This window comes from Necator americanus, chromosome I (assembly GCF_031761385.1).
Source record: "Necator americanus strain Aroian chromosome I, whole genome shotgun sequence".
Taxonomy (NCBI): domain Eukaryota; kingdom Metazoa; phylum Nematoda; class Chromadorea; order Rhabditida; family Ancylostomatidae; genus Necator; species Necator americanus.
In genome coordinates, this window is record NC_087371.1 from 14,161,869 (window position 1) to 14,185,573 (window position 23,705).

General features: G+C 39.5%; 1 protein-coding gene across 3 annotated transcripts; it reads left to right on the forward strand.

The window, feature by feature from the left end:
• Nucleotides 1–106: 106 nt before the first annotated feature.
• RB195_005513 (uncharacterized protein) lies at nt 107–22,888 on the forward strand (the record flags this gene model as incomplete). Of its 3 annotated transcripts, XM_064178057.1 has the most annotated exons (20): nt 107–193; nt 411–642; nt 1,042–1,130; nt 2,875–2,939; nt 8,090–8,285; nt 8,352–8,438; nt 8,601–8,741; nt 8,862–8,918; nt 9,402–9,560; nt 9,889–9,893; nt 9,980–10,055; nt 13,189–13,395; nt 18,892–18,983; nt 19,784–19,884; nt 20,042–20,179; nt 21,415–21,578; nt 21,633–21,704; nt 21,775–21,898; nt 21,960–22,162; nt 22,640–22,888. In XM_064178057.1, the coding sequence occupies 20 exons, from the start codon at nt 107–109 to the stop codon at nt 22,886–22,888; spliced, it is 2,544 nt and encodes an 847-aa protein (XP_064035141.1). The 3 variants fall into 3 exon arrangements, with proteins under 3 accessions (XP_064035141.1, XP_064035142.1, XP_064035143.1); XM_064178056.1 differs by lacking the exons at nt 107–193; nt 411–642; nt 1,042–1,130; ... (5 more) ...; nt 9,402–9,560; nt 9,889–9,893 and having other exon boundaries at nt 9,990–10,055; XM_064178055.1 differs by lacking the exons at nt 9,889–9,893; nt 9,980–10,055; nt 13,189–13,395; ... (6 more) ...; nt 21,960–22,162; nt 22,640–22,888 and having other exon boundaries at nt 9,402–9,593.
• Nucleotides 22,889–23,705: the final 817 nt, after the last annotated feature.

The window sequence follows — 23,705 nt, forward strand, 5'->3', positions numbered from 1 at the left end:
CATTGCTTTTGGAAGTTTTCTTTTTTATTTTGAATTTATTATGGTTTTCTATTTTCTTTCCGGTTCCCTCTTTAAGGGACCCTATTTGTAATTGCTATTCACCCAGATGCGTCATTGCACCGTAATCGCGTCCGCTCCTACGCTTTTTCGACGGCTATGCTCTGCGAAACCGTCGACGTCTACTCCAGTATCGGTACCTAATTCAATTTCTATTTTTTAAATTCTCTTAAACTATGATGGATGGAGTATTAAATGGTTTGGAGAGTTCGCTCAGTTCTGCTACTAGCTCCTATTAGTACAGTAAAACTGTTGGAACCTTTTTCTGTGATATCGATCAGAATAATTTCGGAGGGCGAAATTACTCTGCTGTAAACTGGTTTTGCACTTCTATACATGTATTTCCGTTTTAGGTATTTACGCCGAGACGGATTACTGGTTTCACCTTCCAGTGTTTTTCAAATTCATCTACCGTAACAGAACACTCACCAATAGCCTCATGTGACGACCTCATACCTGGCCCTAGCATGTTGAAGCGAATTATCTCGGACCTCGAGGGATCTGGGACCAAATTCATACTACCTATTACTGATTCTGAGGCTATGCAGAGGCTAGCACAACCATTGAAGGCTCTGGCTGGGGTTGGTAAGTGGTTTCGTGGCGTTTAAAGGCATCACCCCACGAATCTGAGGTGGTTCATATTTCAGGTGGAGTATTCGTATACGGGATGGGAGACTATGGAGAGGGGGGCGATTCCGTCCATTTCTTCCTAATTGCCGTAAAAAAACGGCCCGGAAGATGCGGCGCCGCACAAGGCTGGCGCGCTCCAGTCGAACTCCTTGTAGAAAATAGTGTGCCAGAACGCCTGTAGCCGTATCTTCCGGGCCGTTATTTACGGCAATTAGGAAGAAATGGACGGAATCGCCCCCCTCTCCATAGTCTCCCATCCCGTATACGAATACTCCCCCTGAAATCCGTACCACCTCAGATTCATGGAGTGATGCCTTTAACTTGTAGTTTCAAATTAGAAGTTCTCATTCTCAGGTGTCAAGCCAGAATTTATCATCGATGCTTGCGTTAAGAATCCCCAAATGTTCCGTAATCTTACTACAAAGAGTGAGGATGCTTGGCAGGTAAATTCAATGTTGACATGTTTTAATTGCCTAGATTTAATCTAAACCCCCAAACTTCACAGTTCTCTAGACCTTTCTGAAAAATCACCACCTCTGCTATCCCTCTCCTCGTGAAAAGCGCCATATCTGAATTGCTGTATGGACATCGAAGGAACCTTGCTTAGAATATATATTAGTCTTTAGCATACCGCATTTACTGAAATCGTCAGCAATACGTAATTAGCTGGTTTGTCCGAGATAGTATCGATATAAATATCGTAAGTTGAGGTTTTAACCTTTGAGGACACTCTACGTAATGTACACGTTTATGTCGTATATTTTATTGTTTTTTTTGTTCATTTAATTTAAAATGATTGTTGGGGCTTCCTACTTGTCTTCGTTTTAACGCATTGAACAACTAGCATCAAATGTTTGAGGATGTGATAGATACTTATTTAGTGAGCATGATGCTCAAATTCTAGATACTCAGAAGAGCTAACTGAAGTGACCCGGTGCACTTCATGCAATAATGTCTCAGAATAGGCAGTGACATTCCGTTTACTCTACATTCATTTAACCTTGCGGAGTAACATCTTACTTCATATATTGTTGGATTCATGGACGCTAAATTATTCCTCCATAGATCACTTCATTCACTTTCTTAAAGTCGTGATTTCTGAAGGTTTGAGTGACTATGAAATCAAATTGTTTTCTAGGTACAGCATTTACCAGGAACCTCAAATTATTAAAATACCAAAACACTTATCTATCAACATTTTAGATTGCATAGTAGAGTCAAAACAACATGAGGCAGGGTGCAGTTGCGTAAGCGGTCGAAGCGGCGTGGTGCAGATAGCGATAGGAATTGAGATGGGACCATCGCGAACTTCAGCAATGAACGGTGGTAGCAGGGATCCTCCTATTCGTTGCGCTCCACAGCACCGCTTCGATGGCAACCGCTTCCGCAACTGCACCGTGCTTCGTGTCGGTTTGACCCGACTATATCTATTTCTATCGTCATCGAAATTTAGAAGCCTCTTTGGTTTGTAGGAGAAAACCTTTTCATTCCTTCCATCGCAGTGATTCCATTTTTTTTTTGACACTGTTCCCACTTGTTAACGAAACCCTATAGGTCTTTCGTGACTCCCATTTTTTTCTCCTTCCTGTCTGTCATATTGTTAGATGTCGGTACCGACGGAACTACTATATGCACCAAACGTCTCCAATCGACTGAACGCTATGCTCTTTTAATTGGGCTGCACAGAGAGAAGAAAGCATATGTCAAGCGTAGAAAGAGTGTGTGTTATTGTAGACACGTCTGGTCACCATAGGTACGACAGGGATGAGCCATACCCTCGTCAGGTGAATTGGGTTTGGCTCACGGAGTGGACTTCAGGTGTTGAGGTTCTCTTTGTCAATCGTCCAAAAATGAAGGGGTCGGAGCACTGGTTCCGACTATTGCATCTATGGCGGTCACCCAGGTGAAAACATTCGGCGCCAAATTTACTTCCCTACTGTTGCCGATTTCGTATCACTTATACACAGCGTCCGTTGCCAAGTTAGGCCTCGAGCCGAAAAACGCTTACAGACCAGCAAGAATTATAGACAGCACATTCGGCAGGATTATATCAACCACGCAGAGTAAAAGGATATTTAAAAAAAACAAGCTTTCGTTTTCGTTTTTGATTGATTTGCACGCTGTTGCACGTTTATTTTTTTTTTTGTTTTTTTGTTTCTTTGAAAGAAATGGAAGTCATTTGTTTAGATGCTTAACATGCTCGTAGAATCATGTGCTATGACTTACGAGGATGCGATTCGAATGTTTGCCAGGTTAGCTTTAGCATCATTTGGTAACGAGGAGGATTTTTTGCTTTCGTTCCCTCTTCTTTTCTTCTTTTGATTGAACGTAGCGTAGCGGAACAGCAGAGTGGTGCAGTGATTCTGGTTTAATTGCGAATGGGATCCCCGTTTCCCTTTATCTTTGAATCAGTGTCTTTTTTTACAACAGATACCTGCTGTTTATTTGACACATCTGTCTGCTTTAATATTTGTATTATCAACACTGTCCTTCCCTCGCTTATCTCTATTACTGTGTCCGACACGCATTCATTTTTACGTAGTTTTACAATGAAGTGAGTTCTGGTGGATAGAAATTCAAAAAGTTCATTTTATGGATTAATGATTCCTTCAGTTTTAAAGTGCTGCACAATCGTTTTTGCTCAGTGTAAATTTTGATGCTGTTGATGTAGTGTTGGATGCCGTACCCTCTTTGTTTCATAATTCTATAATGTTTACAAGTTTTTGTTCAGTCACTTCTTTAGAACCCCAGAAAACTTCTGCTTCAGATGTCTACTACTGTTGTATGGTTACAGTTCTAAGGTGCACTCCTTTGGATACCTGAGACTTCGTTGAAACTCGGTCGCTTGTAAAATTTTTCGTCTATTTCTTCAGAGATTTCCTCCAAGCTGTTTTCTATTATCTTAATCGTCTTGCGCTTACTGCAACCCACCAAATGTGGATCTGTTTGTCGTCGGTGATGTTGTCAAACACTATTTTCATTTCTCGCTAAGAACTATGGAAGAACCTTAATATTTATTGTGTTATTCGCACTCCTCATTCTTCTTTTCACGTTTGTTGTGAACGATACCTTAATTGCAAATCATTGTTGACGTGAAAACGTGGAACACAACATCGTTCACCACAAACAACAACAAACCTTTGCATATCATGATATATAATAACGAGCTTAGTCCGTGTGTGTGTGTGTTTGTTTGTTTGTTTGTTTGTTTGTCTGTGTGTCACGAAACTCGAAAAAGGAGGTGCGACGGGTCCACCCGGCGTCGGATTGGTGCGCTGGGGTCAGATAGCTATAAAATGGGCTGCGACGGGTCCCGCGGTGTCAGATTCCTATGGAAGGGGGTGCGACGGGTCCACCAGCGCCAGATACCTATAGAAGGGGGAGCTACAGGTCCACCGGCGCCAGATGCGTATAGAGGGGGTGCGACGGGTCCACCTGCGCCAGATACCTATAGAGGGGGTGCGACGGGTCCACCTGCGCCAGATACCTGAAGAGGGTGGTGCGACGGGTCCACCGGCACCAGATACCTGTAGAAGGGGGTGCGACGGGTCGACGACGACGTCAGATTGGTGCGCCGGCGCCCGATTGCTATAATATCGGGTGCGAAGGATCCATCGGCGTCGGTGGACCCGGTCGTTGGTGCGCAATAACTTAGTGTGCATGACGCAAAAGATAAATGGTTGGAGCATTTTCACAGCTGTGACCACTGGGCGCTTTGCTCTTCACCTTTATGACTCCGCCTGCCTATTTCCTTCTTTCTTAGCCTCAAGTTTGTAGCATGCAGTTCTCAGAAAGTGGAAACACTCATGCAAAACGGATGCTTAAATAGTAGCAAGATGTTTATGTGATCTGACGTGGAACGTTATCTTTATCAGTAGGATGATGTCTTTCACGTCATTTTATGTTAAAACATTCTGTGATAACTTTTGTGAGAAATCAGGAGGAACACCCATACTTCGAGTAATGCTTTCAAATTGTATCTATATTATTCTGGCATTGAAGGAGTTTTTGTGTAGCTGATGGTCGAATATTTTTCAAATGTAGAATTGACGCGTTTAGAAGGAAAACTCCGTAATCTTCAGCCTTAATTTATAATATAAAGAAGAGAAGGAAAGCGTTGTTAAAAAACACAAATCTAATTTTACAGAGAACACCACTACTATTAACTTTCATTGATCAGTCAAGGGGAGCGAAGCTAAACCCACCGAAAGTCTGAAGTCCGGCTTTAGCCGGACATTGAGACTGGTATATATATATATATATATATATATATATATATATATATATATATAGTGCCTTATGGTTCTGTTCCTTTTCCCTTTCTATTTTGATTAGCGATTCGAACAGTTCCGTTCCTTAAAGTTCTGTTCTGTTCGCTTAAATAGGTAAGTGTTTAGATGTAAAATGCATTTGCAAAGTTCATCATTCTAGTTCAGCTTAATTTTTTTTTTTTGGTGATGGTGAAGATTGTGTTGGAAAGTGGCATCATATGCTAAATCACCCTTCGAGGTCCCACTATGTGGATTTTTCTTTCAGCCAGCTTTTTTTTTCTTTTTGATAATCAAAGGTAATACTAGTAACAGGGGCACCGTCATGAGCCCATTTTTTAGTGAAAGCTGCTGTTTATTATTTTTTTTAATTCGAGGTCAATTCTCTATCGTCGTTCGAGTCTCAGAACGTGGGAAGAATTACGATAATTTCTCTCAATGCTAGGTTCTTTATCTTTTTTGCTTGCCATGAACTGTTCAGTGTTCCGGTTTGGAAAATTTGCGAATTCTTTCGTTTCTATTTCGTGGGTGCTACTTACAGATGGTCGGCTGCTGTTTTGAAAGGTCTCATATTCGTTGTAGATCCTAGTTTGCGCTATGTTGAATATTCATAGATGATTTCATGGACTCTGCAAATTTTTGGAAATCATTCTAAGCTTATAGTTTCCATTAGTTCATTTTTCGTCTTTTTTTATGGTAGCAGCGTCTCTCTACATCCATAATCTTCAAATTTTATGGTTTTGGTAACTAATATGTTTATTTTTTCATGTGACGAAAACTGAGGAGCCAAAATGGGTTATGCTCGTTGTTGAAAGTGGTTCATTTTGGAGTCTATTCTAAGTATCATCTTTGAGGATTTTTCTTAAAGGTTAAGACCGTATTTTTCGTTCTCTTTACGGTCAATCGCTTTTTTTTCTGATATAAGTTCCTGGTAGCATCATCTAAAATTGGTTTAATTAAATGTTTGTTTGTAGTGACTTTATTTTTTGCACTCTGAGAAGAATTTCCTATATCGCATGAACTAATTTTGTCCTTAACATTTCTCGTGGAGCTCTAGTCTTTTCGGTTATACCTTGAAAGGAAGTTAACATAGTGGTAGATGACGTAAAAATGAGATGTTGGAACTTTCCGAAATGCGCAAAAGAACGTGATTTTTATATTCTTCCTTCTTCTTTTTTTTTAACAAAGGAACAATTTCAATAAAAGCTTCTTCTCACACGCTATTAGAAATATGAGTGCCGTATTGTTTTCTTTCTTGAACGTATAATTGATAGGATTTATTGGTGTTCACCTTCTGTCTTTCTCCTCCATAAGCCAATCTGTTAGGTTTTGCTAAAGAGCGGTATGCTCTATTTTTATAATTTTATTAAGATGTTTTCGTAGAAAAAGAAAATGCTTTATAAATAAAGTAACGTGCAAAGCGCTAAATTCTGTTGCTCATGGAACCTGCAGTTCGTCGAAGAATACTGCAACGTTTTGCACAAAACTTTACGTAGCCGTTTTCGGTCTCAGTTGTGCCAGTGTGGAACCTCATGCTTCGGTTTTACGAAGGAAGTTGAACAATGATGCTTTCTCATATCTCATATTCGTTTTTTATAATACTAGAGAACTGGTTTCGAATATGAAGAATACGTGTCTAGCAATTTCTGTCGAGGTGAATTCAGATTGTTGTGGAACAAGAAAACGTTAGAAGAAGAAGAATAGGATTCTACGGTTTTGCGTAGAACTCGTATTCAAAGGGGCACGGAGGCGGTTGTGCATTAGGTGGTCTTACTTTACTCAGCTATCTGTATTTGTGTAATGTTAACGACAAGTCGGGATCAGTTCATTCAAAAGTGGCTGAATGTGAGTTAGTGGGTGCGGTAAACTCTCATGTCATCTCATGCTTTGACTATCCTTTTCTTTGTTCATTTCAATGACTGACATGTAGACTGTAAATGCTTTTTTTTCTCGGATATTCTGTACGTTATGGAAAAATAGGATACTTTTAATGTTTTAAAGCCATCTGCTTTCAAATGTCTTATGATGAAGATCTGTGTCTAAAGTTAAAGGGCTCTTCTGATGTATAGATATATAGATATATATAGAGGAATAAAGTTTGCTCGAAAATGCTGTCGTGCAAATAAAGTCTGCTTATCAACCATAACCCCATCACCGCTGTCATTCCGATTGAAGAATGCAAGAATTGAAAAATGAAGAAAGAATGAGAGAGAAGCTTTCTCCAAATGTTCTTCATATTTTTCTTCCAATATTTTCTTCTGCTTCGGTTACTGAATGCGCACAAAAAGATGTTGGCACATTTGTAGGCAACAGAGATTTTTAGCGGAGTATTTCTGATGCATCACATATTGTGTTGTTCGTATTTTTATTAATGTCTCTTGATTTCCCGAGCTCGTGACCAATATATTTGCCCTTAGGAGGATAAATACAGTACAAATGAAACTATCATTTTGTTTGTTGGCAACTTTGTTTCTCTTCCATGTATCCAGTATTACTTGGCCGATTTGCTGACGCGAACTCGGTCCAGTAGCTCTTCGTTGCGGAATCCAGTGACTTGCTCGATGAATATTTGCAGTGCCAAGGAGATCCTGGGTATGTATCTCCGCTCTGTGATACATTTATCGAATTCAAAAAAGCAAATTTTTACTGGATAGTAACGTTTCCACCCCGAGGCTTTACAACCCAGGTAAAGGTGTTCATTTGCATAAATGGTTATGGATGCGAGTACCGAAGTGCGAGGTAGCAGTCTCGGAGTTAAGTGAGGATAAATCCACCTCTCCTCTTTTAATTTTGTATGGTAAATTAATTCCTCAACAAGCACTGGATTCTTATATTTGATGTTGATTTTTGCTCCTCGTTAAGTAGGATTACTATTCCAAGTGAACATTTGGGCTGCTTTTCAGAATTTCCTACCAAAAACTTCTATGGTTTGTCCTGAAATATTGATATTGTTTCGGTTTTCGTGACAATTCGGGAGATAGAGAAGTGCAAGTCTGCGTTTTAGGAATCTCTCCTCTCTCCACAATCATTCTCAACGTTTTGCTATACTATGCTTTTCTTGCTTTTCCATAAATATTCCGGACTTATAAGCTTATATCAAATAAATTAAGATGGATTGCAAAGCATTTTTTCAGTTATGGTGACGAATTGCTGGACTGCTCATCGGAAGGCGTACAATCACGTATAGATGTATTTGTGACGTGCGGGATACCAGCCGGTAGGCCCATTGGGCGTATCATACGGAAATGTCCAGCGATACTGTTTGCACGAGATCCAGCCGAAATGAGTAGTGTGGCGGAAGCATTAGGTGGATTCTTCTCTAGAAAAGAAGTAGGTTTTGAATGCTCTTGAATTTTCTGTTCTCTTATCGGAGGAAGAGTGTATAAATGTTTCCAGATAGTCGGCATTGTCCAGAATGTCCCTGAAGTTTTGTTGAGAAATATTGAAGAGCTCGAGGAGAAGTATGAATATATCTTCTTCCAGGTACTTGTTCTTGTCATTTTTCCTTAAAACCACTGATGTTTCTATTTTTTTCAGTATAGTCCCAGCGTTTCAAAATATCGTAGCAACCTAGATTTTTTTTATTAAAAGTAAAACAAATCCCATTTCCAGCTGGAAAGAGAAACATGATCACCTATTTTTCAGATGTGTATCGAAGGTGACGAGTTTAAAGAGTGTCATAACTGGCCTATTTTGGATTTGGAAGAAATCATGACTAGACATGAGTTCCTCTTGAAAACTGGGAAATATTCGACACCTGATCCGAAGCACCCACAGAAGAAAATGGTAAGTCGGTCGTTATAGTAACTGTTTTGTCTTGTGTAATTATATGATTTTTCTTGACGGATTTTCTATCTTCTGACACTTCCTTGTCTTTATTCATTTTTATTGCCTGGCGTATTTCAGGAAAACCCTCGATTACATCAAATCTTGGATTCTAATGACGATAATTTCGCTGTGCAGGTCGGTACTTCTCGCTGCTTTGCAATGCCTTTATGTTTCTTCGCATTTGAAGTTTTATTCAAGTTTGTCCGTCACTTAATTTCAAATCTGGTTTCGCTTTCCAATTTTTTATCTGGAAGTATCAGATGTGAGTCCAGTAAAAATGAGTTCTATAAGACGAAATAAAGCCTACGCTCTTTTTTATCTAGCTACATGAATAAGTGACTGCTGTCCTACGTGTTTTCATCAGCTCATATGCTTAATACATCACTCAAAAGTTGAGAAATTTTTTTGACTACACTCAAAATGAGTTTCTGCCTACTGTACAGTGATATGTTCTTTTGTCCTTCTGCAATTTTTTTATACACTTTCTTGATAGTTCACTTTTTTTGGGTGATGTTATGTTCTGAAAACTGTTAATCAAATTTTGTTGTTAATTTTACTTTTTTTTCGAACAAGTGTATGTTTGAAAAAGCTGTACGGTTCATACATATTCAGTTGTAGGTGGCTGGTGTGACGAAAGAGGAATGGGCAGTTTACCGTGCATTTGCCGAAAAGCTCTCAGGTCGATCAACGAAGGATCGTCCTTACGAAAGAGTTAAACCATCGATGAGGAAAGCTTATGAGCGACGAAGAAAAGAGGCAAAAATTCCGGAGGAACATGTTTTTGACGTTGCAGCTCCAGATCAGTGTTGATAAAACTCCTTGTTAATATTATTATTATTATTATTTATTCGTAGGAACGTATTACGGAGTACATTTATTTCCGATTGTTGATGTTGTTCATTGCTTTTTTTTTTGCTCGAAATTACAGATAAAACATTGAATTTTTCGTTTTAAGTTGATACTAATTGTTGCAGGGTTTTGTTACCTTGAACTTCCTGCAGTTTTTCAATTGCGTAAGATGTTATTTTCCTTGCTATTAACTCTTCCAGGCTGTTACTTGGTAGTTAGATTTGTAGTGCATCTGTTGGGAATGTGAAACGACCAGTGCAGGTTAGTTTTTGTTAAATCTCCAATCAGTTTTGCTATTTTTTCTGAAAGCATTGTCTCTGCGACGGTCATTTGTAACTTTATTCCAGTTTAATTTCGATGCATCACAATCTATATTCATACAATGAGACCAATAACAATGCCGTCAGTGACAATGTCGTAGAGGTTAGCTATTTTGTAATACTTTTGTTACTTTCATCAAAGATGCATAGTTAAAAGAAAATCACTTCCTAACTTCAAATTCCCCTAAGATACACTTGTATGGCTGATCACTGTAGGGTTAGAAGCTCCCAATCGCTTTTTCATTCTTTTAAATGGAATGTATCACGATTTTGAAGTATCGCGGAAACTTGGTTTCAATTTTGAAGTGGCACGGCGAAATACGAGAGTTTGGGTTGTAGATTGCGAAAACCAGCGTGGTTCCGCTCATCTTTCCGTGATTGTCGTGAAAAAACGGTGTTTTCTGCTCCGTTTTTTTTCCACGACGTTTCAGCTGCAGCGCGCCACCTTTGTGCACGAGTGAGCGATCGAAGATTAGTGAGGTCTCCTCACCAGCGTATTGGAGTAAAAAAAAAATGAGCAAAGAATAGGCTGTTGAGGAGACTGAAACGTGTATACAGAGGCACGTTCTAACCTACTTCGTAGGAACTAATGCTGATCGTACTCCATTCTTTACGACGACTAAGTAAAGATGAGCAGAACCACGGTGGGTTCTGCAATCTATACTCGAACTATACGCTTAAACTGTGTGTTGCGCACCTCGCCAAAATCGTGGTGCACTGTCTTTAAGCGATGACATGCATTGCAGGAAAAAATACGATTAGACGGATTAGACGACTAGAACGACCTGAAGCCTCATGCAATTGCGCAAGCGGCTGCGCTTGAGGTGGTGCACCGGAACCGGCGGTTGCGATCGAGGCGGGGTCTTCGCACACTGCACTGCACTGCAAAGATGTGCAAGGGTTCCACCTCTGGCGTAGCCGCTAGCTTCATTGACACAATAGTTCCGGAATTTTTACTCTAACAAATTTCCACGAGTACTCAGTTCATCTCCAAGTCATTCAATTTTCATGATTTATATATCTAGTATATGTAATATAATTATAATGTCATTAACATTTTCTCTACGCCTTGTTCTTATTATACACTTGCACCAGTTATTCGGGCAAACATGAGCCTAACACATGTTTGCTGTCGTATCTTTTCGATGTGCCTCGTTTAGAACGCTTGTTAAAAACACTTAAAACGTTGAACTTAAAACTAACGTTCGATAACTTCTTAAAGCTAATTTTGCATAAAAACAATATTACACCATATTATAGAAAGAAGAAAGAGATGGGAGATATAGCGGTAAACATTGCGAATGAAGTATGAAATCACCTTGTCTTGCCGAATGCTCGTTCTTTTTCCTTTTTTTCTTCCTTGTTCCGCTTAATGACAAGGTTCGCCTTTCTGGCTAGATGAGTGTGTCATTTCGCAGAGTCACCTGCTTGGCTATGGTGGATGTCAGCTCATTTCATGTTAGCCGAAGATTTCTTCCCATGAACCCAAATTCAGGACAAGAGCACCTATACGTCCCTTGACTAAACTTACGTGTGTGAACTGACCTATGCGATTTCCTCCTACACTATAGATATGTGGTAGTGTTCAGAACAACCCACGATCAATGTGGGTCATAGCACAAGCGTTCCATTACTACATTATACGTACATCAATCCACGTAAGCGTCATACAGTAAGTATGGTTAGAGTTAGAATACCGTAGAAATTTTCAGACAGAGTCATTTTCTTCATCTCGGCTTTCCTTCAAGTTGAGAATAGGAGTGTGTGATGCTGTGCAATTGCTAAGACGTACTCTTAAAAAAGGGTGTAATTGTTTCCAGTAGTTCTGAATTGGGCGCATATAACGCAGTAATGGAAGGAAATAATGTTATGGGGCAAATTCGCTGGCAGATCGCTCTGAACACAATCAACGCGTTGTGTCAAAGTGGCCAAATCTCGTCCGTGGACACATGTTCCTAATATTTCAAGTGATAATGAGAGAAAGAGAAGGAGAGCGAAGAAAAAAGAAGATTAAGAGGGAAAGGTAAAAGAAAGAGAGTTTCCAGTGGAAAGGCAGTTGGAATAGTTTAGCTATGTACATATATTCCCCTCCGCGAAATCAAACAATAGTTAGGGTTTGATTGTGTACTACTTTTTAAGGAGAACCAAGATTGTTATTGATCTTTATTCTGGCTAACGTTTCGGCGTCGTCGCCTTCTTCAGAGCTTGGAAAAATCAAAGACACGTGTAATCTACTCTCTCAAACGCCTCGTCATCCCACAAGATATGATTTAGCAAACAGAATATTTGAAAGCAACGTCAGAAAAGCAGACAAGCGCTCACCTTGATAGCCACGAAATTTCGTGGCTATCAAGGTGAGCGATGGTCTGCTTTTCGTGATTATCGTGTCTTTGATTTTTCCAGGCTCTGAAGAAGGCGACGACGCCGAAACGTTAGCTAGAATAAAGATCAATGACAATCTTGGTTCTGCTTAAGAAGTAGTACACAATCAAACTCTACGATGCCAAGATTCAAAGAAGGTCGAACTTGGGACTTACTCAACGACATACCAGTAGTTAGCGCGTTCCTCTCTGCATAGTAGTTCTTCTACACAGTAATTTCGTTTCTTGCCTTAATGTGTCGCTGCTACTTTCCCAAAAATTCGTTCGTTTCTTGTTACCATGTTGAGGGTTATTAGAGAGAAAGGAGTGTCTTTATATGACTTTTGTGACGATAAATGACGATTTTTATATAATTTATTACAATTTATTATGATTTATAACTTCACAGTGTTAATAATGAGAAGTGACTTTTCTATGAACGTAGATCAGAATAAACGTGTCTGAATAAATTAAAATTTAAAAATAAGCACTATGACGAGATGAGTCTCGTCCAACCAGAAACCAAAAATGGATCAGTTAAATTTCAAAAAATAAGAAATAATTTCTTGTTTTTGAGATTAATGATTGTCTAAATATCCATGTAATGTTTTTTTTAGATTGAGCCAAAAATGTTTTGAATTAATAGAATCCAGTAGCTGGATGCTTTATTTAGGTTTTCTTTCTTAAAATTTTTTCTTTTTGTTTCTTGTTGTTGTTTTCTTGAGATTGTTTCTTAAAATAATGGATCATGTATGCTATCATAACTATATGCTGCATGCTATTGTTGTGTTATCATTGTACCATTATCTATGTATAATTTTCTCACGAAGAATGTTTGTTTGAAGAAAGTTTACAAATAGAAGTTGACGTTTTTAGTCCATCTATTCCACGCTCTCACCAACCCATCTGCCCCTACGAGACGGTGTAGCCTCACAAGGCGCCGCCACAATGACGCTCGGCGGCGGATTGGGAAATCCACCGCCGAGCGTTATATCGCCAGTAGAACGAACGATGTCGATTGACGAACATCTTCAGTCGATGCCGATGCCAACCGACTGGAATGAACAGTATCGACCACAGGAGGTGAGCGCAGACAGAATCACTTTTCTTGTAGGTTATGGGTTTAATAACATTAGGAGGTCAGTGTTTGTCCCCAGTGTTCTCTTTCGATAGCGCACCCTTTGGGTATCCTTCAACCACCACGCAGTTGATTTTCCAATGTAACTAGAATTGTGACGGAAATTTCGTTGCGAGTTAATTTTTTTCTAATTTCATTTTGTTTATTACCTATTTCTATCTCCTTTTGATTACCTTTTATTGCAAAAGCTAATCCTAGAAGCATGACACGAGGCATGTCTTGACCTGCTCACGACACATTTTTCTAGACCTGCAGTGGTCCTAAATTACTCATAAAGCACTCACCTGCTCCGAATATGGTAACATTTCTCATAAATATTCTCAACCTGGGTAAGATGACACAAGATCCTCCAAATCTCGATTACCAAAATAGTGCTCGGAAAAATCTGCTCATATGTCTGTTCAAAGGCTCAACATCCGTCTGCTGCCTACCTGGTAAAATGATAGGGAACCTATTGTACGCATTGTATGTTTGTAAGTAATCAAATGCTTTGGCTTATGGTTGAATTAAGATCACCTGAACGTCTTGTAAAATTCATAAGTGGCTGCACTCGAGGTGGAACACTCGTTAGCTTCAACAGAACTGTCGAGATGAGTCAGTCTGATTTGAGTAAAAGAGGGTCCCACCGCGAGCGCAACCACTTACACCGTACACTATACACCGTACACGTACACTGTACTAAGCTTCAGGGGGTTTTGATCCTATTGTAACTTGTATAAAAACGCGTGTCGTATTTTCCCTGCAGTGAAGATATGTAATCCAACAGTGAGTTCGAAATGTAAATTTACTTTGAAAGTCTGGGGAATAACGATAATCTTCCGTTAATACTTTAAAATAGGCTATCGTGAGATGCAAAAACACTTTGGAGAGGTGATTCATTTATAATGTCATTTTTATCTTTATTTTCTTGGCTTTTTTAAACTACTAATTCACCATCTCTAGTAGTTAAAAGTCACGTGACCTTATGGAAATGGGTTTTGTCGCCTAGTGTTAGAGGCAGCTTATCGAGAAATTTACGAATTTTTTTTTTGGGATTCCTTCACGAATGAAGTGATGTAGTTCACGATTATGTTACTCAACTCCGCCTAGTATTCCAGAAAAAGGCATGTGAAACAGCCTTGCTTAATCCAGGATTTACCACAGAAGGGAATCCAACCAATATAACACTCAACAGAAGTTACTCTATCCGCACAACTATAGACGTATTGTGGATTGTTTTCGTTCTTTTAGTTGTAATAGGTTGCATCGTTGGAGAGATAGGTTCACACAAGCATGTTTCATACGTGCTTTTCTGGATTACTAGAAGGACTTGAGCGCTATCACGTTCATACTCGTGAACTACACCAGCGCCCCTATCTATTCGTGGAAAGATTACAATATTGTCAATTTCGTAATACGCTGCCTTTGTAACTTGGCAATAGAGATAGTTCCCGTAGAAAATAGCGCTAAAGTACGCTCATCAACATGAGTTCTGGTAAAAGAGACTTCTCCGCTTGTAAATTCCGTGTGAATAATCTGCACATCATCATCGTTCTTACGCAGTCTCCCCGCCGTCTACTGCTGTCCACAGCTTTGGTCAGACATGAAATCGATGGTGTAGAGTATGTTGTCAGAGAATCCGTCCACAAAACAGCCCGAAATACACTGCTGGTCCCCAAAATTCTTAGCGTTTCAGTTGGCTGCAGCCCTTGATTTGCACTTTTTTTTTTACATATGACCTCCCGGAGAATCTGCAAATTTACGTCATTAAATAAAATGTGCCAATTTCCAGTTATTTTTGCAAATCTTATCAATATTTGCCAAATAAAGAGTAATAGTAGGGGATTAGTTGATTTTTGAGTCATGTTTCATTGTTAGAAAGAGACCTCCATTTCATCACTCATCGCGTAGTTGCAACACCTGTGGGAAATGTTCGGGGTGTAGATTGCGAATATCAGCGTGGGTCTGCTCAATTCCTCCTAATTTCCATGAAAAACAGCGAACCTTGTTTGCTCCTACGAGGTACGTTAGAACACGCCTCTCTATAAACGCTTCTGTTCCCTCAGCTGTCTATTCATTGGTTCTAATTGAAAAGGCTGCCGAGGAGAATTAATTTATTCACGACCGTTCGCACGCGGATGCGGCGCGTGCACAGGTGTGGCGCACTCCAACTAACCTCGTACGAACGAATACTATTTCTCGTGCCGTTTGCCAAGACGGTTTGGAGGAATTGAGCGTGGCCACGTTCATGTTACTTGTCATCTAGAACTCGATATCTATGTTGTCTCACAGACACTCCAACATCATCAATTTCGTGATTACCTGCTTCAAGCTGCCTTTAAGAACTGGTCTGACCGAAAGGCTATATCTCGTCAGTAGTTGAAAAAGAAAGTTACCTGACTATTTCCAGAGACACATTTTCTGCACACTGGTATAGGTGAAGGCAGAACTGCTCCTCCCGCTAAGATCTTCCAGTAATCATCTCTCCTTTCTCCATCTCTTCCCCTTCACGAATTGTGCTCTTGAAGTGACATTGATGTACTCAACGAGTTTCTAGAATTTGAATTGCTTTTGAATTTGAATGCTATGCCTCTTTAGGTGATTGACAGCACTGTTTTAAAACGAATCTCTACGGAAAAGGTAGAACTGCATTCGACTGCTTCCCTGTGTGGTACTCAGCCCCCTCCCCTCCTACTCGATTTCATCGAACACTCGCACATTAGTGCTGTGTCAGAAACATGCAACAATGCCTTGTGCACGTCATCGTTTGCATTCTTCGATTCTCCTATAACTGCTACATAAATGCGCATATTTGCGAACATTCCAATAGCGTTTCTTGCAATGAATATCATACCAGTTAATTAAATTCGTCATCGTTCAGCTCTATTATATGTCTAACATTATTGAGAAACTAGACGACGAAGACTAAAAACACTGACCGACCCGTCCTTCCGTCAATCGTCAAGGTCTTTGAGGATTAGAGCTGAGTTTCGCGTTTCGTTTGTACGCAACTAACGCGACGAAGCACGATGTTGACTTTCGATCTACGCAATAACGCCGTGAGCCGTGAAGTGACCGGCGTGCTCGTCGCGGTTCGGGCTCGCGCATTCCTACCGTCTGCCGTCGTAGTGCGTTGTTTTTCTGTGAGTTTTCGACACTGCTCTCAACGATTTGAACATAACCGAAAAATCAACCCAAATTTTGCGACGAACATTTCTTTGACGGTTGCATATAGTCAGTATGTGATTTGATTTCCACGCGGTTTCTTCTCTCTGATATCAACTGTTTTTTTTTCTTTCGATGAAAATGAGTCAAGTTCTTTTCATACAATGTTCTGGCGTTCTGCAGCCGTGGAGGAGGCGTTGACGATTTTTGTTGATTGTGCAACTCTCCCCAAACGTTGCTAGCACATTTCTCGCTTGTATCGTCGCTTTTTATTTGTTTTCTGCTTCTCCTACGCATTCTTCGTTTTACTTGCGAACCTTCACAGGAAGTTCACAAAGGATCTTGAAAGGTTCCTGAATGATTTTTTTAATTTCTTAACACATCGAACAGTAGTCATAGAAATAAATCTAAATCACATTTTTGGCGCAGAACTTAATTACGAGTTTGAACCACATTTCATGCTTTACACTCTCATAAGTGCAAGGAAAAGTTTACAAGTTATTTTTAATGTGTACCTTACCTTACCCTTCCTTGTCAAGGTAATTCTCTAACGCTTATCTGAAAGCGAAAATCTTGCTTTGGCTTCAACAGTGCTAGTGATTGAATTTTTAAAAATAAATCAATTGATTAATTAAAAATTAGTCTTTTATGCACAGAAATAGATGTGCATAATTTTCTGTGAAACGTTCTTACCTTTATTTGGAACTGTATTTGCGTGAAAGTATGCCTGTCAGCTCAGGAACAATCTCCAGAGACTTGTCAAGAAGGGAATGATGAGTTTGTGAACATACTTCCTTTATCTAACGTGGCTGGATTTGAAGCCTTGCAGCAAAGAATTTTCCAGAAAAGAATGGGTTCACGTCAGTTGAAATAAATAGGTTCTTATGGATGGTCAGCTAAACTTATAGACCTTGCTTGCATCTGCATTTCGGTAGCGTCTTGTTCGTATTATTTGGATCTCAAGAGAGTTTTTATTTTTTCTTCTGTTTTGTTTTTTTGATTTTACACGTTTTTTTGAATAGTAGGCTGTATGGTTTTAATCTAAGTTATATTTAACTCTAGGAAAGGTACGTAAACGATTTCGAAAAACTGTATAAGAAAAGTTAGCTGTAACAATTTCTCTTCCGATTTCCTCAGTGCCCTTTTCCTAGTTTTCAGAGGTTTTTGCTTATCATCGTTCATAGGACCGACAAAAAACTTAGGGGCCTAAGATGATTCCTTTTTTCTAGGATGCTTTCCATTAGAGTCACCTATTCAGGGAGTGTATAATGTCAAGAGGTTCAGTGGTTACGCTGAACTTTGTGTGCTCAGAAACGTGATGAAATATTCAAGATTTTACTCTTAGGAAGAAATTCACTGTAGAGAACTTAACAGCGTTACTATATTTATTGAAATTGTTGCTAAAAATAATGGAAGTGAGATTTTATTGTCATCTAGTAGCTTGTGAAAGGCTTTCTGTGTATTCTATTTGACTGAATTATCTATCTTTTCTACTGAATTGAATTGCACTTTATGGTGTAATTTGAAGATATCCGATGGAGATACTAGGTAATTTCCTTTCAATCTGTTCTCTTCTTTCCTTCCTTTTCCTTACTTTCTATTATTACTGTTATTATTCAGCACATCATCCTCAAATTCAAATTTCTCAGAAAAAACCTAACGTCTTTAGTTTACATTTTTAAAGTCATGTACTTATTGATTCATTGATTTTAAGTGAACGAACAAAATAAAATTGCAATTTGATTAATGTACTTCTTTTCCAATGTGCTGTAACCACAGAAGAAGAATCGAATTTTGTATATTGTAAAAATTGAGTAGTCATCACAGAGAATTGTGTCTTTTTTCTCGTAGAAATTTTTCTTTTCTGACTAACCAAAACACCTTACTCTTTCAGATTTTTCCACACTAGAGGAAGATTTCCCAATTATTTTCACTTACATGACTAGTAGATAGACACATAAAAGTGAATCGCTCATAGTGATTCACGCGATATATCGGCAACTGACGTGAACTGTAGGTTAATCAGTGATGTTTGCGTTGATCGCGCGAATAACGCGCGTAAATCTGCGATATTGGCAGTGATCGTTTGAATCCATCATTTCAATCTCTGAGCTCAGGAAAGTGTCTGCAGTTCGTTAGTAGGAATTAATTGTAACACCAAATGTAAGCATGAATGTGTTTGTTTTCACCCTCTCCTCTTACCGTTCTGACCTCTGGTGTAACCAACATTGACTTGTTTTCATGTGATTTTTTTTCCTGAGAATGATTATGTTATTGGTAAAAAAAAGTATTTCCAGGAAGTTGATATGCTGAGCATGGGCTCAGGAAATCGCTCTGTACTCCAACCACCAACTTTACCTTGTCAGCTACGGAATGTAATTGTGTCCAGGTTAGTGGCAGTGGCGAGTTTTTTTCCGACTGCGTTAATTTTTTTATACCCCAATTTGCTGCCATGGAGCAAAATTTAATAGCGGAACTTAAAAGGTTATTCTTCTTATCTGATAAGCAGGTTTCCTTGGAATGTTAATGTTTCCTCTTTGGATGATGAGGCTAATAATAATACTCCTGCAGTTAATAGATTTTCAATCTTTGCGACCAGAAAAAAAGTTTCTGTTCAGCCATATATCACGGTTTGGTAGCAATCGCCTTTAACTCCCACATTGAATATCTGAGTTTTTGTGATATTTTTACATTCGCGTGTCTAAATAATACTGTTGTTAGTTTCCAAAACGATTTTATGCCTGTTGCTACTATTTTTTAGAAGCAGCTGATGGTTTCGAATCTCTCCGCTACCAGTACATAGGTGGTGGTGGTTATGGTGCCTAGTTTACATGTGTCGAAGTGAAAACACGCTTCTCCTTCACAGTTCCAGAAACAAAGAGTTATCAGCAACACTCAGAACAGTCCGCACAAGGACCCACGTACAAGCGAAAACTCGTTCCCATTTTGTACGCGTGAAAGCCTCTTTGTCGGACGGGTTTTCACAAACCTTTTGGGGCCGCGTGCAGTTTGATCACTCTTATCACTCCTGCTCATTCTTTTGTTCCTGGTTTATAGGGAAATTCATGTTCTCGATGTGATTCTTGTGAACCGTATTCTGGCTACTGCCTTGCGGTGAATATATTTGGGCTCCAAAAATTTCCGCCCGTGACGGTGCTTCTAAGTTTCGAATTTGAATTGAAAGTTTAGATGTGACGGAAATATCCCTTCATCGAGTGATGCCTCTTCGTCCTCGTGTTCTCCACCGTCTACAGAGAACATGCATCAGCAACAATCGTTGAAGACCAACGGTGAACATTTACACTCCAAGATACTTTCCTGAGTTAGGTGCAAAACCGCGTGGAATAGGGAACTTTCACTTACATTTTATAAAATAATCTCTCCAACACTGTTCTTCTGTCATTTTTATTGTCATGAAATTATCCCATAAAATCCATTCTTTTCAAGAAACAACGATCGATTCGGCCGTAGCATCCATCTTGAATCAGGCGTTGAAGCCGGAGCCGTCAGATGGCGAATTTTCAGCCGATTCCAATGGCTCGTCCGCTCATCGAATGCCCATGCAATCGATGCCGCTGCACATAGGTAACTGCATTGAGTATTTCATTTCCCACTGTAATATTTACGATGTGTACGGTGAACAAAAGGATCTTTTGTGTCTTTATTTCGGTGATTTCTTTTTTTTAGCTTTGCTCATAAACGTGGCCGACTATAATGTTTTTTTTTCAGTTCAGCTCATTTTTTACTTCATTTTGTAGACGTTTTTTCACATGTTGGTAACTCTCCTACTTCTCAAATGGTTCGTAGTTCTCCGTTTCCTTTAATTTCGTTTGAATTCAACTCTCTTGTCACAGGTTTTTGTTAAATTACGAGGTTCATGTCTTGTTCTATTGTAGGCGGTTGTAATTGGTCAGGTATTAAAAGCTCTAGGTGGTTTCAAAGTTGTGAGGTGATGATCAGTAGGTCGTAGAGATTTTTATTCTAAAAATCCCCCTAATTAAGATTTCACATCATTCGACTCAGTGTACGAAGGAGGCATAGTTGTCATTTCTCAGTGAGCCATGACATATTCACAGACCACAGACCTGCAGCGCAACCGTACATGTATACTTTGTTGATTATGAAGTGTACGGTAACCCAGTTGTCACATCGGAACAAACAATATTGCTACTGTAGTCATACACTGCAGCTGGCTAGCAATTGTTAGCGGTTTTTTGGTTTTTCCTGATCTTTGGCAGAGCTTGATAATCGCAATATTTATCGATTGATCTTGTTTTTGAATTTTTTGTGTTTTCTGAATGTGGTGGGCTTGCAAATATATAACATAATGGGCGTATATTAACCACAGAGGGAGTTCCTTGGTTTTTTTTTCTGCACTATAAATTTTCAAAAGTATCCGTAGGGATTCACCTGCCCTTTGCTAATTTTTTCCCGAAAATGCAAAAGTTCTCTATTTACTGGTGATTTTTTTCTTTTTTTCACTGCATAAGTGAGTAGGATTTTGAAAGGTATCGCAATTGCAATGAAGCACCAGCTTGCATTATTGTGTACTTGAATTGCCTACAAATTAGAGTCTCACATTCTAAAGTCCCTAAAATTTTCGAATGGTACAGTCCTTCGGAATTATTAGAATTGCTCAGGAAGCTCATAAATTCTAATGATCTACGTTATGAGGTGCTTCGAAACTCTGTGTGATATCAATTCAATCAATCAGTGGTCGTAATCAATGATATCGATAGCGTTCCTTTTCTTCACTTTTCGCGACAGTGTTTTATGTCATTGATTAATTCAAGATTTTTGAATTCCCCAAAAATTTCTAGACGCTGGGTACGGTGGGCGATGTTCGGATAATAGTGGGACGAGCGGGGCGATGAGCAACACTTCGGGCTCAAGCACCCCGGTTCCACTGCGACGATCACGCTCCAGTCATGATGGAATGCTTAAATGCCAGTTTTGTCCGAAGAAATGGGCTGATCAGAATGCGGTCAGCGTTTCTGATATTGGTCTATTGATTTCGTTCCTAACCTTTTTCTTACAGTTACATACACATATGGCAGATTGTCGATTGGCTCGTGGACATGAATGTGCGCAGTGCGGAAAGCGGTTTAAGGTGGTTTCTTGTAGTCGTTAGCTAGGCATGTTTGGTTTGTGCGAGATACTCATGCTAGTTACCTCTTAAGGCACGTGGTGGACTTCAGCAGCATCTGCGGATACACTCGAACGACAGACCGTATGCTTGTCATTTCTGTGCTAAGCGATTCACTCAGAAAAGTCATGTTGATCAACATGAGCGAATTCATACAGGTAAGCCTTTTTGAATGCCTTTATTCCTAGAAATCGGTAGCGAAATGTTCTCGTGATCCAGGATCGAAGCCGTTTTCATGCCAGTTTTGTGGCCGAGCGTTCCGGCAGAGGTCTCAACAACTTGGACATGAAGCCACTCATTCGAATCTGCTAAGCACAAACAGCCAAGTTGTTGCACAACCAGGCCAACAACAGCAAATTCCAATTAGCACCTCACAACCGCAGCATAATCATCAACAACAGCTGGAATTGTTGAGAAATGAGGTAAAAGTCTTCCTCTTTTCTTGCTTTACCCTTATTACCTTTACCCTTGTCTATATATGTCTAATGTCGATTTAAAAGTGGGAGATGCGAAAAGAGTTACTGTCTTCACTCGCTGAATGTGCACTGTGAGTTGGTGTTAAAAAGTGTTTGAAGTTGCAAATTTCTTCCTTTAATCTCTCAAATTACAGTGTTTTTGAATTATTTCAAGAATTAGTACGAAACATCAAGTTCTAATGGCTTCCATTCCTCTTTTCCGTTTTTTTTTTTTTACCGATCCTGGTGAAATAGCACAGTTGAAAACTTCTCGACTACATTTGAACTTTTTTACTTACTTATTTTATTTTTTTCATGTTTGCTACTTTTTTCCGGTTAGCTGATGCCTTCCACTTAGTCGCAGAGATGAGCAGCATAAATTTCTTTCCTTAGTTCTAATGCTGTTTCGCTATTCACGGATCCATGAAATTATTGCTTTTTCAGTTGCAACCCACAAATGGTTTACTTCAAGATCTACAAACTTCAACACTGCCATCCAGCAATCAACTGAGCCTACTAGCACTTGGCCAAGCCACCTCTAACAACATCGTCCCATCGTGTACGAATAGTGCAGTGTCATCGCTACTAGCGTTGAGCCAAAATCAGTCGAACCCCGTCTCTTCACATCCTCACTTTCCTACGCCCAGCCATCTAAACCAAGCAGCGGTTGGTCTGCTGAATTCATTACAATAGTTAGCCTACAGATAGGTATTAATTCTATTGCACCGCTGACCTGGTCAATCGATCGGTAGTTCGATCCGTCCCCCCACGATTTCCCGTCTCAGGACTCGTACGCGGCGTTTTTTATTGACGTAGATGACCTGTACAGGTACAAAAATTACGCTTACTTGTTATAATTTAGCTTGATTCGGCCACATTCAAACGGTTTCATTGATTTTTTCATTGCTTTTCGTGAATCCGGTTCATTAAACAGAGTTCTATCAGCATATGCGACACATTTATACATGTAATCTCGTCCCGGTTCAATCCCAGTGAATACCGTAACCTGTTACCGTACCCTTTGAATACAGATATGCCCATATGCGAGTGTTTGAGTTCATTTTATCCCTGTGTGTAGCTGCCTGGACAACCCAGTTCTGTTTTGTAGGCGCCTCTTTTTTTCATCTTTTTTTTCCTCTCATTTATGGTTTGTAAGTATTGATTGAATACGTGGCGACCGTGCAAATTTTGAAGTGTAACTGCAGAAGCCCAAGGCATTTCTTTCTTTTTTCAATTTGTTTTTTTTTCTTTGTTTCTTTTTTTTTAGGAATAATTTCATGTTACTTTTGCTGTGTTAGATGCACGTAGCTTTAGAATGTACATGGATGTGGCGGACATTTAGGGCAATTGGCAGAGCCAATCATAAATGGTGGAAGCCACGCCCATAACAATTATTCCTGGAACATAATAGTTTTGAGGGCAACATGTGTAGAGGAATCATTTGTATTGGTTGTCCCAGATGTTTGTTTCAGGTGTTTCTTGAGGTCACTGTTTAGCTTAGCGATATATC